Here is a 22,941-nt window from a genome sequence, read left to right as displayed (position 1 = left end):
TCTTAACTAGAGTACAAATCAAACCTCTATCAAATTTTTATTTATCCAATCATGGTCTCTCAGGGGGCGCTTACATTCAACATTTAAGTCTATCAGATGACATTTGTTCTTTTTTTACTTAATCAAAGGACTTAGTGAGAGTATGGACACCAAGGGGCAGTACTCAAGGATATATGTGATCCATAAGAATCCTTGCATTCCTCCTCGTGTCCCATGTCGACCGAAAACAAGTGAATGGATCTTTTTGATATTGTATCATAAAGTGCCATATACCCCCAGGGGAAGGCTGGGATTTATTTTGGTGGTTGTGACCTTGAATTAAGGGACGTTCAGACATTATCTTATGATCTACCACGAGATGCAAGATCATTAAAATGAGGCTGCGATCGATTTTTGCAGTTGTGATTTGAACCAATTGCAAGGGGGAGGTTAAAAGGACCAGAAAAGTGCTTTTTCAGATGGATTCTCTGGTAACTTTAGAACAAATAGTTTCGCGGAGCGCAGCATGATATAACCGCAGCATGTTGAACTCTAATCACTTAGGGCAAGTGTGGACACCAGGGTTTGACACTAACTTTTCGTGATAGGTAGCCCATAGGACCATGTGATAGATAATTAGGTAGTCCTCAAAATTATTTTGTGGTCCTGTTCTTAGGACTAATGAAATTTTAAGAACTAATTGAGATAGCCCAAAGGATTACCCATTGATATTTCAAGGTAGTCCTCCTAGAAACTAGGTAGGCACAGGACTACCGTTAGTGTCGGATACAATATTAATTTTTTGACTCACTTAAGTACAGGGACGTACAATTCATTAAGGACACAACAACTAGTTTGAACACAATAAGGCACAAAATTTGAAATTCAATTAAAGGTGAAAGGGTCTAACTGTAAGGATGTTAATGAAACAACGTTTCCCTTTGATCCCTATAACTAAAAACCCATAAAAATGTAAATCAGATAGAAAAATACAGGAAAGGATTTTCATGAGGAATCAAATAAGAGAGAATTCAAAATCAGACCCATCCCCCACAAAAAAGTTGATTTCTGGGCTATGGTTTACTTCAGTCAAATAGAACTCGAAAATATTAAAAGATATCTGAATTATGATTGAATAAAGCAGGCATGGATTTTCACGAGGAATTCAAGCTCCAAAACAGCGTCTGGCGTTCGAAATTCACCCTAGACGCTGCAGCTAGCTTACTCAGAAATTTCAAGAATCTTGAAAAGTCGGAAAAAAAGTAAATGAATTTATGGGATGTTATCCGATTGTCAAATCACAATTGATTTGAAAAATGACCGAGAATTTCGAATGGCTTGCCTGCAGTGCTCAGTATGAGAGGGAACAAATTATGGAACTTGGAGGAATTTAATGAAAAAAAAAAAAACAAACAAACAAATTGAGCCAAAAATAAACAAAGTTTTTTTTGTAATGGCCAAATTTTCTATCCCTTTTACTTTAACATGGTTAAAGAAAAGTATATCCTGTAAAAACTTGCACATAGAATTTCAAAAATAACTAAATGAAATATGAATCATCATAATTGTTTTAACAATTAACTATTCCTGTGAATTAATCATTAATTAATGTTGCCTGCAATCTCTTGGGTTCACATTGTGTTTGAAAAAGAGAATCAGTACTTATTTGATAACAATTTATTATGTCATGGTCCAATAATTATTTCCATTGTATAAAAATACAATACATTCAAGCAAAATATATCCAGAATAGGTATGGTGTATATGTCAAAGAACCCCAGCGGTCTGACAATGTCAGCCCAAAGCAATCTGTTAGTCTTCAAAGAACAACAAGGATACCCTCACTGCGCAGCCACTGGCCCTAAAACATCATTATACACAGGTACAGCGAAATAGTTGCCCCTATATACTCAAGTAACATAAAAAACAAGACGTACAGATAACAGGAATTCCTGACTTGGGTAAGGCACAAAAAATGTGGTGGGGTTAAAGTACTTCAGTGTGATCACAACCCTCCCCCTTTAAAATCTGGACACAGTGGAAAATTATTACATAATTAAACACACCTAAAAATCAGTTAAAAAAGTTCTGAGTCCCTTGTTATAATGGAAATAAAGAAACTGATTATAAATTACACAAATGTATAAACTAATGACTACTAGCAGTTAACTGACATGCCATCTCCAGACCAGTTTAAACCTACATAAATTTATGTCCCCATCGTATATTAAGCCTGAAATAAGTTGATTTCAGGCCTATTATTGAAGATAATTAACTGTATAAAATATTTCAACTGCAATATTTTCAGGTCTGGCTTCAAGTTATGGGAATAAATGCTTCTATTTTTTGTTGTTATCATTGTTGTGTCCATTATATGTAATTACTGACAGATTGGTATATAGGAAAAACAAATAATTAATCAAATGAAACATTCTGTGAGGATCCAAATTTGTACTTCACTATGTATGATTCCATATAAAGTATTTCCTTTTTATTTTATGTTGCTAATTAATACTAAAATATTGGCTAATTGCTTAAAACAAAAAATGGGGCACCTAATGTGACATTAAATGATAATCTGCCATTTTGTGTTGTACTCAATATCCACGGAGACATGCTAAAATACAAATCTTCACATTGAAAAAACAGATCAAATTCAAATTTGAACTCCAAATTCAAAAGAACGAACTTTCATCTTTTTCTGCATTCAAAGAAAGATAACTCTAATTAATCAAAACGAAGAAATTCACCCAACTCTGACTCATCTAGGAAAAAAAAGTGGTGGGGGAAAAAGAAACTGAAAATGAATCTTAAACTTAACCTCTACCTTTTCTCAATAATACCCTGATACCCCTAAAAAACTAACTTCTACAATTTTTTTATATTCAAATAAAGATTACTCACAATCATCAGACAATTTTGGGATGGGGAATGGCCATAACTTTTATGTAAATAATTGGGTCATACTAAAATTCAACCTTGACCTGTATATTATGGTACTCAATAATTATAAAAAGTTTAAAAAAGATTCTTTCATATCTTCTGAAGTTATCATCTGGAAATCATTGAGGATGGAAAGACTGACAGACACACAACTACAATATTCTCACAGGGTATAAAATATTAACTCCCCACTTCGTGTGAAAGAATATAAGAATAGCACATCAGTTGAAAAAAAAACAAACAAAAAAAGAAACAGAACTGTTATAAGTTTGACGATTAAGAACAGAATTAAATAAATGGTGATAAAAAAAGGAAAAATACAGTATTTACATTACAACATTCTCCAACAAAAATAGTATCACAGTTACACTAACAACATTCAAATCAACACTATAAAATTAACCATATCATGGAATTGAGAAGTAAATGATAGTTTGGATGAGGACTTTAAATTCTTTAAAAAAATCACTTGAACTATGTTAAACTGAAAAAAATAGGACATTAATAGAACATGAAGTAATACCCTGCCACCTTATGGTGAAAAAAGGGGGATGGCAGAATAAAAAAATGGCCTAACCTGTTAAAGTACATTTTGGATTTTCAGAAAGATGATCTAAATCTGTATTATATAGTACTAAACAACTATGCAAGTTCTTCAAAAATTCATTTAACTGTTTTCAAGTTATCATCTAGAAACCGTCCTTGGATGAACAGACAGATGGACATACACACACAACTTTTTGGAGGATAACACATAATACCTTGCCACATTGTGTGGCGGGGTATCAAAATCAAAACATAAGTAGAAAAATATAAAAACAAAAATGAATTGTGTGAGTTATTAATCTTCATTCGACTCTGGTTAAGTTTATAGCATTTATACAATGTATACCCCAAATAAGAATATGTAATTCTTAGAATACAAAAAATTTCAATTCCTGTCTCTTGAAATCGGAAATTCATCAATTATATTAAACAGATTGGTGTGGATGGCACCAAGAAAAAATAATGAAAAAAAATGCTATAAAAGACAGGAATTAAAATGTTTCCCCTTACATGATTATCAATACAAATCATACAAACATAATCAGGTAGTCACTTTAGTAATCAAGTAATAACACAAGAAAAACAATACAATAAGTCCTAGAATAAGATAACACATGAGTTTTCTATTTCCTCTGTTAGCTGAAACCATGTGAGACAGTCTGTGTACAGTACCACCTAGTAATCCTTGCGTACTATCAAAGTCTGTTCCCTAAAATACAAAGTCAGTTTATGTATCCAAACTGTATTTAAGAAAGAGCACAGTATCACCTTTAATGCCTCTTTAAAATAGACAATGTTTTCAGTGAAAGATGTAAAAAAAATATCATAGTTTAAGGCCTCACATAGTTAATGATTTGATTTTTTCAGATTTTTGCATTCTATAATCTCTTTTAAGGGTGCCTCAATACCCATTTTCATTGCAATTTTAACAAAACAAAACCAACCCTCCCTCACCATTTCTTCTGTCTATGAACAACATGAAAAGCTCCCACGTCAAAAAAACAAGAAATAAATTTTGAGAGCTTTATCACAATAGAAGACTTTCACATTCACTTGTGTTCAGGAAAAGTACTTCAATAATATCGAAGTCAACTGTGGTCAACAGGCTTAAGATCAGGTGACATTGCAATGGGAGCCAAAGGAATAGAAACTTTATTCGATTACTTCAAAGAATTTTTAAATGATACATTTACTATAGAAGCATTTCAGATATTTTATGTTTGGAGTCATATTTCCACTATTACTGTTCTTAAGGCCTTCAAATCTGACATCCGTTCTTTGTCTTGTATAAAGCCATAAAACAGTTTCCATCAAATCTGACATCCTTTCTTTGTCTTGTATAAAGCCATAAAACAGTTTCCATCAAATTTGACATAAAGGGTGAATGTGGCAGTCGTCTATTAAGCATACAAAGAGAATCTTTGAGGATTTTAGTAAGGGTTCACTGTTTAGATGTAAATGTACATGCTGGCTTTACCATTGCCACATTAAAAGATTTTTTATGTATACTTACCATGTCATCTAGATATCTGTTGGATTCTTTTGATTCTGTTTCTATGTCAAATGCAAGCTGGAAATATGGTTAAACATGTGTACATCTTACTAGCCTTTGAGATATGATTGATATAATGTGTTCATTTAGAGTTTGAATTTATTTTAGCAATAAAAGCAGCAACAAGCAAGTTTTGTTTTAATGATATCTTGATACAAAGTTTGACTAATAACTTAGATATCTGTAGTACAGGTACATACACATGTATTAACACCTACATTATGATATAATAACATCTGTATTTTTAAATCTATTGGCTTCAACCTAAAACCATATCTATCAGTGCTAGTTTACAGAAACAACAGCTTGCAGGTAGGCACTCCACTCCGACACATTATTTTGACTAGTTAGCACTTTATCTCCTACATGTATAACTCATATGCAGAAGCAGTGATTACCATGTATAAAGTCTTTGGTGCAACTTGCCCTGGATCAAACTCTCACAACAAAACAAAAACACAGAGTTTTGAAATTGTTTGGGTTTTCACATTGATTATTAAAATAATATCCACATCATGATATCATAAAATACAATATACCTGTACTTACTGATTTTAGCCTTGAGACTTTGTCTGAAAGTCCATCAACTCTTCTTTGGTTCTCGTTATCCAGCATTTCTTCTGTTCGAGATAGTCCTATAAAATTTTAAAAGAAGAGTTTAAAGTTTCTCCCGAAACAATGTTATACTGTACATTTTGTACATATACAATGTATAATGCTTGCCTTTTCTTTATTGTAAAAATGTACATTTTGTACATATACAATGTATTATGCTTGTCTTTTCTTTATTTTAATAATGTACATTTTGTACATATACCATGTATAATGCTTGCCTTTTCTTTATTGTAATAATGTACATTTTGTACATATACAATGTATTATGCTTGTCTTTTCTTTATTGTAATAATGTAGATTTTGTATATATACAATGTATTATGCTTGTCTTTTCTTTATTGTAATAATGTAGATTTTGTACATATACAGCATTTAATGCTTGCCTTTTCTTTATTGTAATAATGTATATTTTTGTACATTTTGTACATATACAATGTATAATGCTTGCCTTTTCTTTATTGTAACAATGTACATTTTGTACATGTACAATGTATTATGCTTGTCTTTTCTTTACTTTGATAATGTACATTGTACATATACAATGTCTATTGCTTGCCTTTTCTTTATTGAAAACCAAAAATCTTTTTCTAAATCTAGATTCTTTACTTCATTTATGCTGAAGTACAACGCAATTCCCTTCCACTTTAGAACCAAATTTCTCATTTTAGTCACAAATACAAAATAAATAAATAAATAAATAAATAACCATAGTTACAATTGATGTACAACAGTACAAATTCTAAACTCTTAGCAGTTCAACTTTCATCATATACATCATTTCCAAGAAATTAAGTAGAACATGCCATTTAAGGAAAATGGTGCATTTCAATAACCAAGATGAATTCTTATTCAAATCAATAGCATACAACTTAGCCTTGAAGCATTTCAATGGTACATGTATATTATATTTGTGAACGGTTTATTAATTACTTGAATAATATTTGTATGGTTTCTTCCTACATGCATGTCATAGGAGACTGGCCAAGTGCTATATAATGAATCACATGCATTCTATTTTGTTGCATAAATAGGATATTTATTTTCAACCCAAGCTTTCTTATTCAGAAGGCAGTGACTAGGTTTACTGGTTGAAGTAGCAACAGCAGAAAAGTTAGAGTTACATGTACTCTGAAGATTAACAGTCGGGATGTCAAATATAAGTAACAAATAAGCCTCCTACAAGACATAAAGTGTACATGTACATGTATTAATAAACTTGACCAAAAACAATGAAAAAGGGTACACATGGTTGTCAGTAAGGCAAATTCTAAGTGACTATAAAACCTAACTGAGTACATGTATATACACAATAAAGAGCATTGGGAGCTTCATGTCATCAATAAATGCTGTATCATACCTGTTAATATCAGAGACTACCAGTAGGTATGTGATATCTCCACATTTCAACTATTTAATGTGGGAAATTTGCAGGGTGAACTTTTTGTATGCTTAAACTATAAGATTTAAAAAAAAATCCTATAAAATGTTTATTATTCTTGCTAAGCAATCTTTACATAAAACCACTTTGATACGACATAACTGTTTTGCTGATTTTAAAGCACTGCAACTTGTTTCATATAATTAAAATAAGTCAAGTCTTGTAGCACATAAAAAAAAACCAAAGTATAATTGTTCAAGTCTGACCTCATGTCAGTCTGATATTTTTTTAACATGAAGTATGTACTAATACAAGTACATACATAACTAACAGGCACAGCCAGAAAACCTTTGCTAATTTACAAAAAAAAACCAAAAGATTTTAACCCAATAAGGCATATTTTCTGATATAATAACTGCTATTTAAATTAGTATCTGTTCAAATACCAGCATATCGTAAAAAAAAATTTCATTAACTGACAAATCCTGCTACACAGGAGATACACATGTATGTGTGAGAAACTTCTGTCTGACCCCTATGTTCTATTTTTATTAACAGCGGCCACGTTTTTCGACATATCAAAAATCCCCACATTAGTTCTATGCAAAACACCCCTAAGGAACATTTATCCAAGTTTGGTTCTAATTGGTCAAGTTGTGTCATACAAAATGTAGGATAGATTTTTGAAAGTAATAACATTAAAAAAAGCCAAAAAATGTTGAAAAATGCAATCACTCCAATATGGCTTAATGAGAGGCGCTAGAGAGCCTGAATTGCTCACCTTGTCAAAAATAGTCTTTTTAGCTTCTAAAGCTGGACTCTTGACCTTACTGTACTACTGTCACAAGAATCATTTAATCAATACATAGAATCTTAGTAACATGTATCTACCCATTTTTCATATTATAAAATCAATCCCTTTTGGTTATTTATTTTACTTCAAAATCGATCAACAGATCTCAATGTAAATTTTGGCATGTCTGTCTCACCATGCTGAACAATTTTACCACATGAAAATTTGGCTAAATCCATTGGTTTTTGAGTTATTTCAACAAATCCTCAATTTTCAATAATTGTGGCCATGTTTTCAAGAGATCTAAAACCACAAAGATTGTTAAGGATATCCTTACAAACATCCATGCCATGTTTGGTTACAATCCATCCTACTGGTAGTCTCAGAGGAGATTTTTAAAATTGGAAATAAAAAATTCTCAGAAAAAATCCATTTCGGGACCCATAACCCATTCATCTGTCAATTGATCTTTCAAAAATTTTAGACACGGACCCAACTCTTCATTTTTTACTTCCACCCAGATTTTCCAGATTTTAGCTAAAACCAAAAGAATTTTTCATCATCTTAAAATATGAAAAAGCTATGATGATTTAAATTTGAGGACCCATGCCACTCAAAGGATATTTTACCAACCAAAACCAAATCACATATAAGTGATGACATCACGAAGAACTCTCCTATATGTGTTAAGAAAATCGAATAACTTGAACCAAAGGCTCTGTACTACACTCCCTGTTTTGGATTTTTTACCATTTCTATTGCTCATTTTAAACTTGTCGATGATGTGTCAAATTCATCCAGATCCAGGGGTATTATAGTATAGGGGAGAGAAACCCATTGCAAAAGGTGTGGAAGATTTATTTTTTGGCATTTAGTTATTTCACTTCTGAAACGTACCTTTTTACTTTACTTTGACTTAGGAACTGGTCAAAATTTATCGCCACATAGGACCAGTGCAAATAGCAGTAGGACAGATACTTTTTCTGTGTAATGCTTTGTTGGAACACCACATTTTTTACTGGTAATATCTATAGGATACATGTTTTTTTTTGAACAAATATTTGGAATTAATTTTTTTATTAACTTAAAAAAAACTATTCTAACAAAAATAGTCTACAACATGTAAATGCAGTAGAAAATAAAACTATTTAATATAATTCATTGTAATTGGAATAACTATATGTATATATAAATAGAAATAGCTTTATATCAATACATCATTTGTAAGATCTTTAATACACTGTATGTGCTAATATAATATTTTCAAATGAAAGCTTTATACGAAAACCATGATAGGACACCAACTTTTTTCTTACCAAGTTGACATAGGACATCATTTTTTCAAGTCAGATAGCCATAGAGTTGCAACTTTTATTTAGGCTCTCATTATTTTTTTTGCACTGGTCCTATGTGGTGATAAATTTTGACCGGTCCTTAAGTACTTTATCATTACTATCTGACTGGGTGTAGTATAGACAAAATTCGCCGCTCTAACCGCCCGTAACAAAGACTAGTTATAAATATAGATTTCATGCTACTTTACAAGAATTAGGATTTTAATCAATACATGTATTTGGCTGCAGGGGTTTTCAAACGCACCTGAATCACTAAACACTTCATTCATTTATTTTGCAAATATATCATCCAATTAATTCAGATTCAGGTTCTAAAAAAAATAAAATAATTTGATCATGTAACTTTTACATTTATTTTGCAACTTGTTTACCCCAATAAGACCTGGACTTTATATTCCTAATAGTATTATATATTCTCTGAATGAAGCTATATCCAACCTCTGAATTCCACTGATTCCATAATAGAGGTATTTCGGCTTTCTCATAGACGTTAACAGGACCAATATTGTTAAAAATCAATGACATCTTTATTGAGAAGTTGTGTAGGATATGACAACAGTTTTAGGTGTACAATCATGAAGACTACTAGAATTTTCATTTTTTGTGTGAGCACGTTTTGTTTTTGTTTTGGTTTATTCAGTATAAACAGGTTCTTTTCCTTTTTTATTCGTTCGTGTCTTTATTTCCTGTTTAAGAGATATACTTGTAATGACAATTCCCTTAACAATTAAATACAAACTAAATATGCTATGTAATCTGAATCAACATGAAAAAAATCATTAAAGAGTACACAGGTTAAATGATATGTATATATATAATATATACATGTGTATACCTGGTATATATAACTTTAATAAAATGTTTTCTGCATTAGCATTTGCCCCGGAAACCAGGAGTAAATTATATTTTCCGATGCATTGCATAACATGAACGTGTTACAGTCTGTTGAAATTGTATGTATGGACTTCGATTGATGTCAATGGTTTTCCTAAAAGTACTTCAAGACCTGAAGATTTTAAAAAAAATTAAAACATAAAGTCAGCCTTATTATTTTCCTTTTAAAATAATCTCTTGTAGTTTTTAAAAAGACTGATTTTTATAGGTTTGCCTTAAAATAAGTCTCATGATTACACCAAGATTCATCTCGCAGGGACTGTCAATTAATACTTGTCATGTCTATAGTCATTGACCGGGCTAAAATTCATTCATAAATATATATTTAACTTCTATATTTATTCAGATTTAAAACTTGATCACAAATATGTCCACAGTATCAATTACTCTACAGTTTATCTTCATCCACACATGATCTGAAACATAATATAATATGTTATTAATGAAGAGTAGGATATTCATTATAACAGAGGAAACATTTCCCCAATCAGATAGGTCTGTAGCGTCATTCAGTATCATGATTCAAACCAAATGGGATAATCGTATATACATGATTGCAAACGGTATTCCATTACGTTCAACCAATCGGGTTTATTAACAATACCTTTAAATTCAATGTGAACAGATCAAATAGTATTATGCCATATTTTGATATGCAAAATTATCAGTAGTACTACATGATTTGGAACTTTACTGAATAACAAAAAAATATAACATCCATCTAAATGTGAATAATGTAACTATAACATTATGATTTTCACATTAATTGTTCAAAGTAATTCATTAACAACCATGAAGAAAGACAACTCTGTCTGAGCTGAAGGCATTAATAGCCACAGAAACAAAGGTGGACAATTTGTACACAAACACAAAATATATTGATCTTTACTGATGGTTTTAAAAAGACCAAATTTAGTAGTAACACATTTCTATACAGTTAAGAAGCCATAGATATTGTTACGAAAGTGAGATTATACGCAGATATTAAATGCTATTCCTAAATTTCTTTTCCGAAAAAAAATTGTCGTTGGAACTCTCCGTTACTCCCCATTATAACCAAAATTTCAACAATTGATTTCGGTAATATACTTCATTGAACAGCTATAAAAAATAAATAGTCAAAATATGTAGGCAAATGTAAATTTCCTTTTCAAAAACGAGCCTGATATATGCATGGAGCTAAGAGAAATCACACTTTTAGCTCGCCATTCTACACCTACTTGGTCGATCCGTCATCTTGGTATCCTGGGTTGCATAATCCTGCCAGATCAAAACATTTAATCAATGTTAAAATTGGTTCTAATTGGTATGATTTATCTTTATGTAACTTTAAGCATTTCACCGACTAAGTTAATATTTTATAAACCGATCTATATGACGGTGTAGATTTGTCTACTTTTCCGGAAATCAGTTGCAGTTACTTCACACAAGAACGCTGCCCCAAATAACAAACAAAAAACAAAAACAAACTAAACAAAAACATAAATATAAACAAAGCAACATCTAATAATGTGGTAAAATTTGATTTCCCCTTAAAATATTAAGGACGCTTTAAACTTTTGGTCTTACATGTACATGTGTGTGTTACAAATATTCAACTTCCCCATTGCTAACTTAGCCGAGCTGTTTTTTTTTTCAACTTGATTTTTCGTCAACAAATTTTGTAAGGATGACTCAAAATTCATTATATATAGATATGATATACTTATTTGCTATAAAAACAACAACAAACAAACAAACATGCACATTTACATTTGTATGGAATAAAATAATGTCTACACCCGGCTTAATTCATTCAATCACCCAATCATTCTACTAAGGAATTTATTGCGAAATTATAAAAAAAAAAAATAAATAAAAATAGTATGAGGACGATGATTCCTGGATAATTTTACGTTGTTTTTTTTTAAACAAAATATTCTTTGACAAGATATAAAAACTGCATTACTACAGTGTTCCTTCACGTAGCCCCGTCTTAAACTGCAAAAGTATTTGACGATGTATCTAGAATTCCTTCAAGCCCAGTGCCTTGAACTAAGATAGCTCATTCAAGGTTTTAGAACCCGCCCTTAATTTCACTTGACAAGATTTGAATAGACAACCGTATGTATGAAAAGAAATTCTTCATGTGTGACGTTTCACTCTCCACTGCAAATAAAGTCCTTTAATTGTCATTTATTGATATTAATAACAACATATCAACAAATCATTTATGCACATGTTGATAAATATTTATTAACACATCAATAAATATTTATTTACATGTTATCAAATATTTATTATGAATATTAATAAATTGGGAATAAATTCAACAACGGCTTGCCATACAGATTTGAAAAACAGCTAAATTAATTGATTATATCAATCGAAAAAAAACCATAATTATGTTACGTTATGACAGCCTTACTTTGTAAAAAAAAAACAACAACAACAAATAATAACACAGATAAAAATCGTTACTATATGAATTTTTATATTGGCAATATATTTGTAGTTTGGTGAATTGGTGTTTCAATAGACAATATGATGGAAATAAAGCTAAATATATGATAAGCCAACTAAGATGTTCTGCATCTTTTCTAAATTTTGATTTGTACAGAGAAAATATCATCACAGCTAGATTTGCTAAGTAGATGTGGTACTAATATTCAAGATGTTGTATGTTCTACGATCGTCGTTATGACTGTTTGAACAATATGGAGTGTCCGTTATGACTGATTGACCAATATGGAGGATCCGTTATGACTGATTGACCGATACTGAGTGTCCGTTATGACTGATTGACCGGTATTGAGTGTCCGTTGTCCGCACGTCTAGTTTTTTTCATGGTTAAATTCATCTGTTGGTTAAAATCGTTTTGAGAAGTAATAGACGTCCGGCAAACATTACACGAAAGGCAGAAATAATGGACAGTGATAGTGACTTCACGTTTAGGAATATGGCGGTGAACAATGGTAGCTAGCGTGCTGCTAAATTACTGACATTTTCATATTTTTTTCTTGAAAAAACTGTAATGTGTGTACCTCATCTGACAATAAAACATGTCTGAATTGTGGATCAACACTGGTGGACCCAGAGAATCACCTAAAAAGGGGGGGAGGGCAGAGAGGCACAAAGAATATTTGTTTAATGCGTGCATATATACACAAAATACGTTACTCTCGGGAACTTTTCATTCCGAATTGTCAAATTTCCTTTCATTTGTGGCATCCCTTCAACACCTGCGTATGGAATGTTCATATCACAACTCATACATTATGCCAGAGCTTGCCAAAACTACGCAGACTTTTTGTATCGCACTAGAACTCTAACAAATATGCTTCTAGAACAGGGTTATGTTGCTACAAGATTGAAGTCATCACTACAAAAGTTTTATGGTCGTCATCATGAATTCGTGGATCGTTACTATGTACCCATCTACACCATGAAAACTGATTTGTTCAAAGTGACATAGTTTTCCTTTCTTCTTTCTCTTACCACGAACTTGACTTTTTATGAGTAACTCGGCGAGTGTTTCTAGAAAAGCAGAAGACACTTACCCTACCGGTGCACCTGGTCCATGGTACCAGTTTTTAATGAAGTCCGAGTTGCTCATTTGCTTTTGTTACTTTGTATGTATGATTTTAGTTACTTTATGTTCTTTGTTGTATATGTCTGCTTTCCATGTCTGGTCTTTGTCCCTGGATTACATTCTTTTGATTAACGCTATAACCTTGTTTCCCATGATTACTCTTTCATAAACTTTTAAATTCATAAGAGGGGGGAATCCCGGGGTCCCCCTTGGATCCGACTTTGTTCGAGCTTCACTGATACTATTGAACACTTCTTTTTATTTTGTCAAAGTACTTCCACTCCTCGCGATGTGTTTTGGACTGACATTTTAAACTCTTTTGGAATACCTGCTTTCCTGTTCCTGGATGAACTATACTCCAAAATTCCCGACATATTCTTTTGTACTTAACTGGTAAAACCACAGACATTGAAACTATTGTTGGCAATAAACATTCATTTTTTCAATTTATGAAATTATATGATCAGGCGTGGATTGCTGAAAGCTTACGCAGAAACACAGAATTTTGTCTCAACCATCAACTATCTATGGTAAATTGTCTAAATTTTAAAGGCAAAAGTAATTTAATGAAGACTTTTTTTTAGAAAATTAATGACAAAAAATGTAAGAAACTATTTATCGACAATAATTAGTCAATATCAAATTAATTTTTTTCTACATGTTAAATAACATAGACACTGATCTACAACTGATCTGTAATTCTCGTTTATACACGTCCACTGCGAGAAATAGCTGTTTCTGCTGTCTTGTCTAATTATATCCAACAATGAAGCGTTATATTGTGCGGTTCTAGTCTCATTATATGTAACGACAATAATAAACAAAGCTTATAAACACGAAACAGGACAACAAGTGGATAAATGAGTATTGAATAACCGACTTTATGATTTACATAAATTACAGATAAGATAAGTTTTAAAAGAAAATCATACTAGTATACCAAGTGATCTTTTCCACACAGTGAACAGCTATTCAAAACAAGCGGTACATAATACATAATACAGTAAATATATTTCAAAGCTTTTTCAATGAAAGTACAAATATAATTTACTTTCATTTCGAAACAGACGATACAATAAAGAAAAGATGATTATTCAAATCAGAGGAGTCTTAATTTACTTTTTGAAGGGAGGTTGTCTTAAAATGGAGGAATTTTTCCAAAAATAAATAAAGCGTTTTCCGTTTTCCATTGGAACATTTATGTGGAAACAGATTTGAGTTGTGCTTTTTTTGCATGAGAGATCATCCTTTTATGTTACCCAGCGTTAATGGATACTTATTCACAATTTTATTAGTTGTATAATAATGACTTCGGAATATCATTCACGTGTATTTTCACAACAGTTTCTTGTATACGCTTTAAATGTAAGCACCAATAATTACATCTACAGAGTAAACTAGCAGTCCATTTTATTATACACTGTAAATGCAATTCAAAGCTGAGGTAAATATATTGTTCGTATGTCATAATTCCTATTCCTTTATACCATGGTAAATCTCCTTGTTCAGACTACAAAGCTGCATAATCAATCCATTGCTTGGACAAATTTTACGACAGCGTCTAACTCGCTTTACCGCATTCCATATTGTCATCTGTTTCTTCAGCATCAGATAGGCTATAGCCATAGCTGGTGATTTCCTAGTTCCCCCTGAACAGTGAATTAAAACATTTCCTGAAAAAAAGTAACATGCCTTGTATTTATAGCTAAGCAACACAGATAAGATAATTATACGTGTTTAATTGTTAATAGAAGAAACAACAATCATACCAAAACAATTATCATTTCAGATAGAACTTATAGCTAGGCATCGAAGGTATTCAGATTTTTGTGACAAAGAGCAATTATAAAAAATAAAGAAATAAATCAAACAAAAACTGAAACCTCTAGACCATACTAAGACTATTCTGTACTTACCACCATCTTGAATTGCCTCTTCAATAAGATCTACTACAACATCCACAACATTGATCAAACATGTAAATACATTATCTTCAGAGTATATAGGGTAGTACTTTATATCATAAGGTTCATAAATGCATGGGTTTGTCTTTACTTCGTTGGGAGAAAGGTTTATTACAAGGTTAATACCTTTATCTCTGAGTTTCTCTGCATCTCTTGCAATCACTCTGAAACGAATCCCCAGTAAAAACAAAGATTTATTTTGTAGAGCGTTAACATAGAATTAATATAACAAAAAATATAAATCAAAACCCCAATCACTCGACATGCTTACCCTTCCGGAGCAACTGATGTCATCCCCGTTATTTTTTGGGGAGTTCATATTGCTAATGCTTAGTTTTTTACATGACGTCTTATTTCCCTTATCTCGTTTCCCTTATCTCTTGTTTCCCTTATCTCTTATTTCCCTTATCTCTTGTTTCCCTTATCTTAAGTTTTTATGTGCAATCTTTTTTAATATTTGGTTCGCTACATTGTGTATGTAGATCGTCCCTGTTTTATGTGTTCATGTTTAGGCTATTAAAAAAATTACGTATTTGAATCATCCAACTGCTGACGCTTCGGTATTTTTGCCTATATTTATTCAAATTCCGGTACAAAATCGGTATATCATGGAAAGAGTACATGCATTATCTTTTATTTCAACTTTTCGTTTCGGGCAATTTACAGTTTTATATAGTGGAGATAGTCTCTTTTCAAAACTTTCAGTATAGACTTTTGATTTATATTTTTTGTTGCATAGAAAATATTGACATTGATTCACTTTTTTTCAGTATCATTTTTGTTGTACAACTTTTAGAAATACATTGTTAGAAATACATTGTATTTTTTATGGAAATGAATGATATGCAATGTCACGGATTATTGTATGTCACGTGCAAAACAAACATCAATATTCCAATCGTGAACGTCATGACATCGTAGAGAAGTTAGAAAGGGAAAGTTACCAATACGAAAATAAAGTAATCCAATATAGTAAGTTTTAAGTAGTTATGTAAATCAAAAAAAAAGGTTTATAACACCTGACAGGTGGGCAATATTTTACACTAGAATCTGTCTCAGGATTAAATGTAAAGAGATATTATACAATATCCACAAGCAATTGAATGCATAGAACTTACTCATTTCCTACAAACAGATTATCATACACCTCACTGATATCCACAGCTTGTCCGTCTGACCTCCTATCCATGAAATACATCAGTATTTCATTGTACAACTTGGCATCATAATCCAAGGCCTATCAATAAAAAAAATAGTACTGTCGGACGAACTGCTAAAAAGAGGCTACAAAACTGAGAAGTATTTTATAACTGTTTTAAAATACTTCTTTGACAAACCGATTAAAGACTGCCCGTAAAAACTGGACTGATTCGTTACCAGAAAGAATATGAACAGATATTCACATTCCATAGCTAGATTATAGATGGATTGGTGATTTTAATTTATCTCTGCTTTTAGAAGAAAAGACAAGTTTAAGTACACTAATAGCGACGCCGACAATACTTGCTTTGTTCAAAGAATTTCTAATTCCGAACAATATACAGATGATGAATTACTATATGTGTTTTAACAAACGACAAGGGTTTAGATGGTCAGGTTACCTTTACCTGTATTAACAAACAAAAAGGGTTTCGATGGTCAGTTTACCTTTACCTGTCTGAACAAACAAGGGTTTCGATGGTCAGTTTACCTTTACCTGTCTGAACAAACAAGGGTTTCGATGGTCAGTTTACATTTACTTGTCTTAATAAACAACAAAGGTTTCGATGGTCAGGTTTACCTTTACTTGTATTAACAAAAACAAGGGTTTCTATAATCAGTTTACATTTACCTGTCTTAACAAACAACAAGGGCTTCGATGGTCAGGTTTACTTTTACCTGTCTTAACAAACAACAAGGGTTTGTATGGTCAGTTTACTTTTACCTGTCTTAACAAACTAGGGTCTCGATGGTCAAGTTACCTTTACCTGTATTAACAAACAACAATGTTTTCGATGGTCAGTTTACCTTTACCTGTCTTAACAAGGGTCTCGATGGTCAGTTCACATTTATCTGTCTTAACAAACAACAAGGGTTTCTATGGTCAGTTTACATTTACTTGTCTTAATAAACAACAAAGGTTTCGATGGTCAGGTTTACCTTTACTTGTATTAACAAACAAGGGTTTCTATGTGCAGTTTATATTTACCTGTCTTAACAAACAAGGGTTTCGATGGTCAGTTTACCTTTACCTGTATTAACAAGGGTTTCGATGGTCAGTTCACATTTACCTGTCTTAACAAGGGTCTCGATGGTCAGTTCACATTTATCTGTCTTAACAAACAACAAGGGCTTCGATGGTCAGTTTACATTTACTTGTCTTAATAAACAACAAAGGTTTCGATGGTCAGGTTTACCTTTACTTGTATTAACAAACAAGGGTTTCTATGTGCAGTTTATATTTACCTGTCTTAACAAACAAGGGTTTCGATGGTCAAGTTACCTTTACCTGGTATTAACAAACAACAAGGGTTTCGATAGTCAGTTTACATTTACCTGTCTTCACAAACAACAAGGGTTTGTATGGTCAGTTTACTTTTACCTGTCTTAACAAACAAGGGTCTCGATGGACAAGTTACCTTTACCTGTATTAACAAACAACAATGTTTTCGATGGTCAGTTTACCTTTACCTGTCTTAACAAGGGTCTCGATGGTCAGTTCACATTTACCTGTCTTAACAAACTACAAGGGTTTCTATGGTCAGTTTACTGTTACCTGTCTTATCAAACAAGAAGAGTTTCGATGGTCAGATTACATTTTCCTGTCTTAACAAACAACAAGGGTTTAGATGCTCAGGTTTACATTTACCTGTCTAAACAAACAAGGGTTTCTATGTGCAATTTATATTTACTTGTCTTAACAAACAACAAGGGCTTCGATGGTCAGTTCACATTTACCTGTCTTAAGAAACAACAAGGGTTTCGATGGTCAGTTTACATTTACCTGTCTTAAGAAACAACAAGGGTTTCGATGGTCAGTTTACCTTTATCTGTCTTAACAAGGGTTTCTATGGTCAGTTTACCTTTACCTGTCTTAACAAACAGCAAGGGGCTCCGATGGTCAGTTTACATTTACCTGTCTTAAGAAACAACAAGGGTTTCGATGGTCAGTTTACCTTTACCTGTATTAACAAGGGTTTCGATGGTCAGTTCACATTTACCTGTCTTAACAAGGGTCTCGATGGTCAGTTCACATTTATCTGTCTTAACAAACAACAAGGGCTTCGATGGTCAGTTTACATTTACTTGTCTTAATAAACAACAAAGGTTTCGATGGTCAGGTTTACCTTTACTTGTATTAACAAACAAGGGTTTCTATGTGCAGTTTATATTTACCTGTCTTAACAAACAAGAGTTTCGATGGTCAAGTTACCTTTACCTGGTATTAACAAACAACAAGGGTTTCGATAGTCAGTTTACATTTACCTGTCTTCACAAACAACAAGGGTTTGTATGGTCAGTTTACTTTTACCTGTCTTAACAAACAAGGGTCTCGATGGTCAAGTTACCTTTACTTGTCTTAACAAACAACAAGGGTTTCGATGGTCAGTTTATATTTACCTGTCGGAACAAACAAGGGTTTCTATGTGCAGTTTATATTTACCTGTCTTAACAAACAAGGGTTTCGATGGTCAAGTTACCTTTACCTTGTCTTAACAAACAACAAGGGTTTCGATGGTCAGTTTATATTTACCTGTCGGAACAAACAAGGTTTCTATATGCAGTTTATATTTACCTGTCTTAACAAACAAGGGTTTCGATGGTCAAGTTACCTTTACCTGGTATTAACAAACAACAAGGGTTTCGATGGTCAAGTTACCTTTACCTTGTATTAACAAACAACAAGGGTTTCGATGGTCAGTTTACATTTACCTGTCCATCTTTTCCCTTATTAATTTCCTTCAAAATTACAGTCCTTTAATTTTATAGAAGTCAAAAAGATTGATAAAAACACACAAAATAGAAGACGAAGAAGAAGAAGAGGAGAAAGAGGAAAACCGGAAAAGTCTGCTTCTTATCCTTGAAGGTTGACTTCATATCGAAAGAAAAAATCAACAAGAGCGCCAACAAAACTCTGGCGATTTTGATATATCTATTGTTAACTATCCATTCCTGTTAATTAACATTCCAGTTGCTCCAGTATGTGAGCTTGTTGATATGACTTGCCCTTGTTTTTCGAAGACAATCTGAAAGACAATATTTTCCATCAAAATCTCTTTTGAGATAAATAGTCCTCCAGTGTATAGACATTTATGAGGAAAACAAGTGGAAGCATAGCGTTAAACAACGATCTGATCTGCAGCAATACGCTCATATTCATACCAATTTGACTGAACATAGGATTCTAAGGCTTGCCGATTCTTGACCATGTATAAACTCAAAATTAATGACACTTGTCAAATTAGGTTCGACTCCAATCAGACAAGGCATGTATTCATTATGTCTTCTCCAACAGACATTGTTAGACATTATACACCTTGTTGTGAACAAATTATAGATGTTCGATCAGAGTTTTATAATATTGTTGACACTATTCATGTCCACGAGTCCGTTATACTTTTTTAAAAGTCATGATGATAACTTGGTCGTTTCAATGTTGGGTGGAGTCAAGACTACCTTAAACGCATAATCGTCCGAAAATGGGTTCGCCTCACGTGGCATTTAGCAGAATATGTCACAAAAATGTACTGAACTTTTCCGTATAATCTTTTTCACCACTTACGTAGGTAATTTATATTATAATATGACTTCATAGCAAACCAATTACATATAATGTATATTATTCATTTGGTGTCTGTAATAAAATTTGTGTATATGATGCTTACATAGCTTTGTCGGCTTAGTTTAATTCTGTTTCATAAATATCACATCTTCATTGATCAGCTATGAAGTAAATAAAGATCATCAATCAATCAATCAATTGTTAACTATCAATTCCTATTTATTAACATTATAGCTACTCCAGAGTAAGAAGTTAACTGGTTTTGTTAGACTATCATCCTAATTACTGGACATGGCTCAATTGTGCACACAAAAATACATTTAGATGGGCTTTAAGATCGTCGTCGTTTCGACAATTCCAGGGTAGTCACCGTGATCTAATTAAACGATGCGCAGTGTAAAATTAAAAATATAATAATTAATTCGTATAATTGCTGAATCATATCTTATAGTACAATCGAAAGTACAATATCCTATGAAAACGTTAGGAAATGTTTGAACAAATACAAAGTTTTTGTTTGAATGTAAAAATCATCTGTTATGGAAGGAATTAGAAAGAAAAAATATATATGTATGCAAATATTAACTTATTTGCATAGAAAATTGACATTTGCTACCTGATATGGAAATTAAATAACAATAGTCATTTTGTGAGACAAAATTCAATTTTGTGTCACACAAATCAATTCTTCGAGACAAAAGTCAATTTTGTGTCATAAAATTCAATTTTGTGAGACAAAATTCAATTTTGTGTCACAAAAGTCAAATTTGTATGCAAAATTAGTTTACAGAATCCTTTGGATATTCAAACCAATTATCTCTCTTTACGATTTTGTATGAAAGCCTCTCATTGGATGTGACACAAAATAGACTTTTGTCTCACAAAATTGATTTTTGTGACAAAAGTGAATTTTGTGTTAAATTACATGCAAAAGTGATTTTGTTATGACAAAATTCAATTTTGTAATCACAAAGTTGAATTTTGTGACAACATTTTATATTGTCATACTATTTCTTAGTTTTGTATGCAAAATAATTCACAGAATCCGAACTAAACTAATATGCATACACAATTGACTTTTGCTCCCAAATATTCAAATTAGGCAACAAAAGTAGTCTGTGATACAAAAATGAATTTTGTCAAGACAAAAGTAATTTTTGTCCTCTGACAGATTACTTTGTATGACAGAAGTTAAATTTGTAATATGTTATACCCAATTAGCGCCCCGTAACTCGACAGTAAATGTGCAGAGAGAAGCCATCTAGGGTACATTGTAATTAACCTATACCAGTACACGAAATCTAAGCTTCTAGTTTTGACCTATACCAGTACACGAAGTCTAAGCTTTTAGTTTTAACCTATACCAGTACACGAAGTCTAATCCTCTCCATTTAAACTATACCAATACATGAATCTAAGCTTCTAGTTTCAATCTATAGCAATACACCAAGTCTAATATTCTCGTTTTACCATCAAAATATGGTTTCTTGTTAGTCTGTCGTTGCAATTTGTCAAATTTAATTTTGGCTTTTATCTGTTTTAATAATGAAATTTCAACGTATCTTGGTATTCGTTTTTGAATAATGTATAAATTATTTTCTTTTATTTTACTCCGATTAACATAAGCCATTGTATATAAACGTGATTCAGTAATATTTCGTTAAAAAATATGTAAAAAATAACGAATCAGATCAAGGTTTACATCAAGTTGTTCCCACTTTAGATAAATACATTTTTTATGACGACGCTTAAGAATGTTTTGGAAAAATACGAATTTCGTGTTTTGATGTTACTACAGAATATCTGTTTCACATATAACTGGAAAAAAAAATAACAATTTAACTGCTTACCATTCCGTTTCTACCAAGATGTCCCAATTTTTATTACTGTTAGTAATTCGGTCAGAGCTCATATAATCATTTTGTTTCCCTATTTAGTAATTCCCGTACATTCCTTGTTCTTAATGAAAATGCCCGATTTCTGTCTATTGTTTAATTTCAAACAAGCATGAACTTATTTAAAATGCTCGATTTATCGTTAAAGGAGTTAATTGAAAAGTGGAAACTAAAGCCGAAATTTAAAAATGTAATTGATATGTTCTTTACATGGTCTGTTCGTAAATGATATATCACTTTGTGCAGGTCATGATTCTACGTTAGGTATTCATCTATTAAAAGAATCCTTTTATCGTATTTGGGACTTTGAGATTAGTCATTTTATCAATTATATTCGTGTTATAGATAAAACTCTTTGAGACAAACTCGCTTTCTCATACGTTGTAAAGAAACGGTATCATTTTCTATGGCCTTTGTGGTTCGATGACCATCAATATGTGTTCAAGTTATCTTAAATTTGAAGTTAATCAATGTTACTTTTTTAAGTTTCACTAAGTGATTTTTTTCTGTTTCGTATTGGCAATATTTAGAATGCAGCCATGTTTAAACCCAGAATCGCTCACTCCGTTAATAATTTGCCTTTCAAGGGCAGTAACACTAACAAGGATACATCTGACAACTTTGATCCCTTCAAGACTTTTGTGGGTCTTACGATAAGACCCGTTTCGGCAATTGAAATAATATAGCTTAATCT

At 32.0% G+C, this 22,941-nt stretch overlaps 2 protein-coding genes across 5 annotated transcripts; both read right to left on the bottom strand.

Moving 5' to 3' along the window:
• Positions 1-1,641: 1,641 nt before the first annotated feature.
• Positions 1,642-11,333, bottom strand: LOC148609252 (BET1-like protein). 3 transcript variants are annotated; one of them, XM_088540375.1, is made up of 5 exons: positions 11,276-11,333; positions 10,443-10,471; positions 5,570-5,655; positions 4,982-5,038; positions 1,642-4,177 (listed from the first exon to the last, which is right to left on the bottom strand). In XM_088540375.1, the coding sequence occupies exons 3-5, from the start codon at positions 5,633-5,635 to the stop codon at positions 4,010-4,012; spliced, it is 291 nt and encodes a 96-aa protein (XP_088396501.1). In that variant the 5' UTR covers positions 5,636-5,655; positions 10,443-10,471; positions 11,276-11,333; the 3' UTR covers positions 1,642-4,009. The 3 variants fall into 3 exon arrangements, with proteins under 3 accessions (XP_088396501.1, XP_088396499.1, XP_088396500.1); XM_088540373.1 differs by lacking the exons at positions 10,443-10,471; positions 11,276-11,333 and adding an exon at positions 8,557-8,662; XM_088540374.1 differs by lacking the exons at positions 10,443-10,471; positions 11,276-11,333 and adding an exon at positions 8,440-8,590.
• A 2,895-nt stretch (positions 11,334-14,228) lies between these two features.
• Positions 14,229-22,328, bottom strand: LOC148609251 (dual specificity protein phosphatase 3-like). 2 transcript variants are annotated; one of them, XM_088541331.1, is made up of 4 exons: positions 22,203-22,328; positions 16,709-16,827; positions 15,543-15,754; positions 14,229-15,299 (listed from the first exon to the last, which is right to left on the bottom strand). In XM_088541331.1, the coding sequence occupies exons 1-4, from the start codon at positions 22,203-22,205 to the stop codon at positions 15,100-15,102; spliced, it is 534 nt and encodes a 177-aa protein (XP_088397457.1). In that variant the 5' UTR covers positions 22,206-22,328; the 3' UTR covers positions 14,229-15,099. The 2 variants fall into 2 exon arrangements, with proteins under 2 accessions (XP_088397457.1, XP_088397458.1); XM_088541332.1 differs by having other exon boundaries at positions 15,717-15,754.
• Between the last annotated feature and the right edge of the window lie 613 nt (positions 22,329-22,941).

The sequence above is a fragment of the Perna viridis genome, chromosome 8 (genome assembly GCF_037379345.1).
Source record: "Perna viridis isolate PV_CMFRI_1.1 ecotype Kerala chromosome 8, ASM3737934v1, whole genome shotgun sequence".
Classification (NCBI taxonomy): domain Eukaryota; kingdom Metazoa; phylum Mollusca; class Bivalvia; order Mytilida; family Mytilidae; genus Perna; species Perna viridis.
This window is presented reverse-complemented; position numbering and strand designations above follow the sequence as displayed.

Bases quoted from the DNA above. Each gene is read 5' to 3' on its own strand.
- LOC148609252 (XM_088540373.1), bottom strand. The intron at 5,039-5,569 runs GTAAGTACAGGT...CCATATTTCCAG, and splicing joins AAGTCTCAAGGCTAAAATCA to CTTGCATTTGACATAGAAAC. The intron at 4,178-4,981 runs GTAAGTATACAT...TTTGTATTTTAG, and splicing joins ACAGATATCTAGATGACATG to GGAACAGACTTTGATAGTAC.
- LOC148609251 (XM_088541331.1), bottom strand. The intron at 15,755-16,708 runs GTAAGTTCTATG...GATTCGTTTCAG, and splicing joins AATCTGTTTGTAGGAAATGA to AGTGATTGCAAGAGATGCAG. The intron at 15,300-15,542 runs GTAAGTACAGAA...ACTTTTTTTCAG, and splicing joins AGAGGCAATTCAAGATGGTG to GAAATGTTTTAATTCACTGT.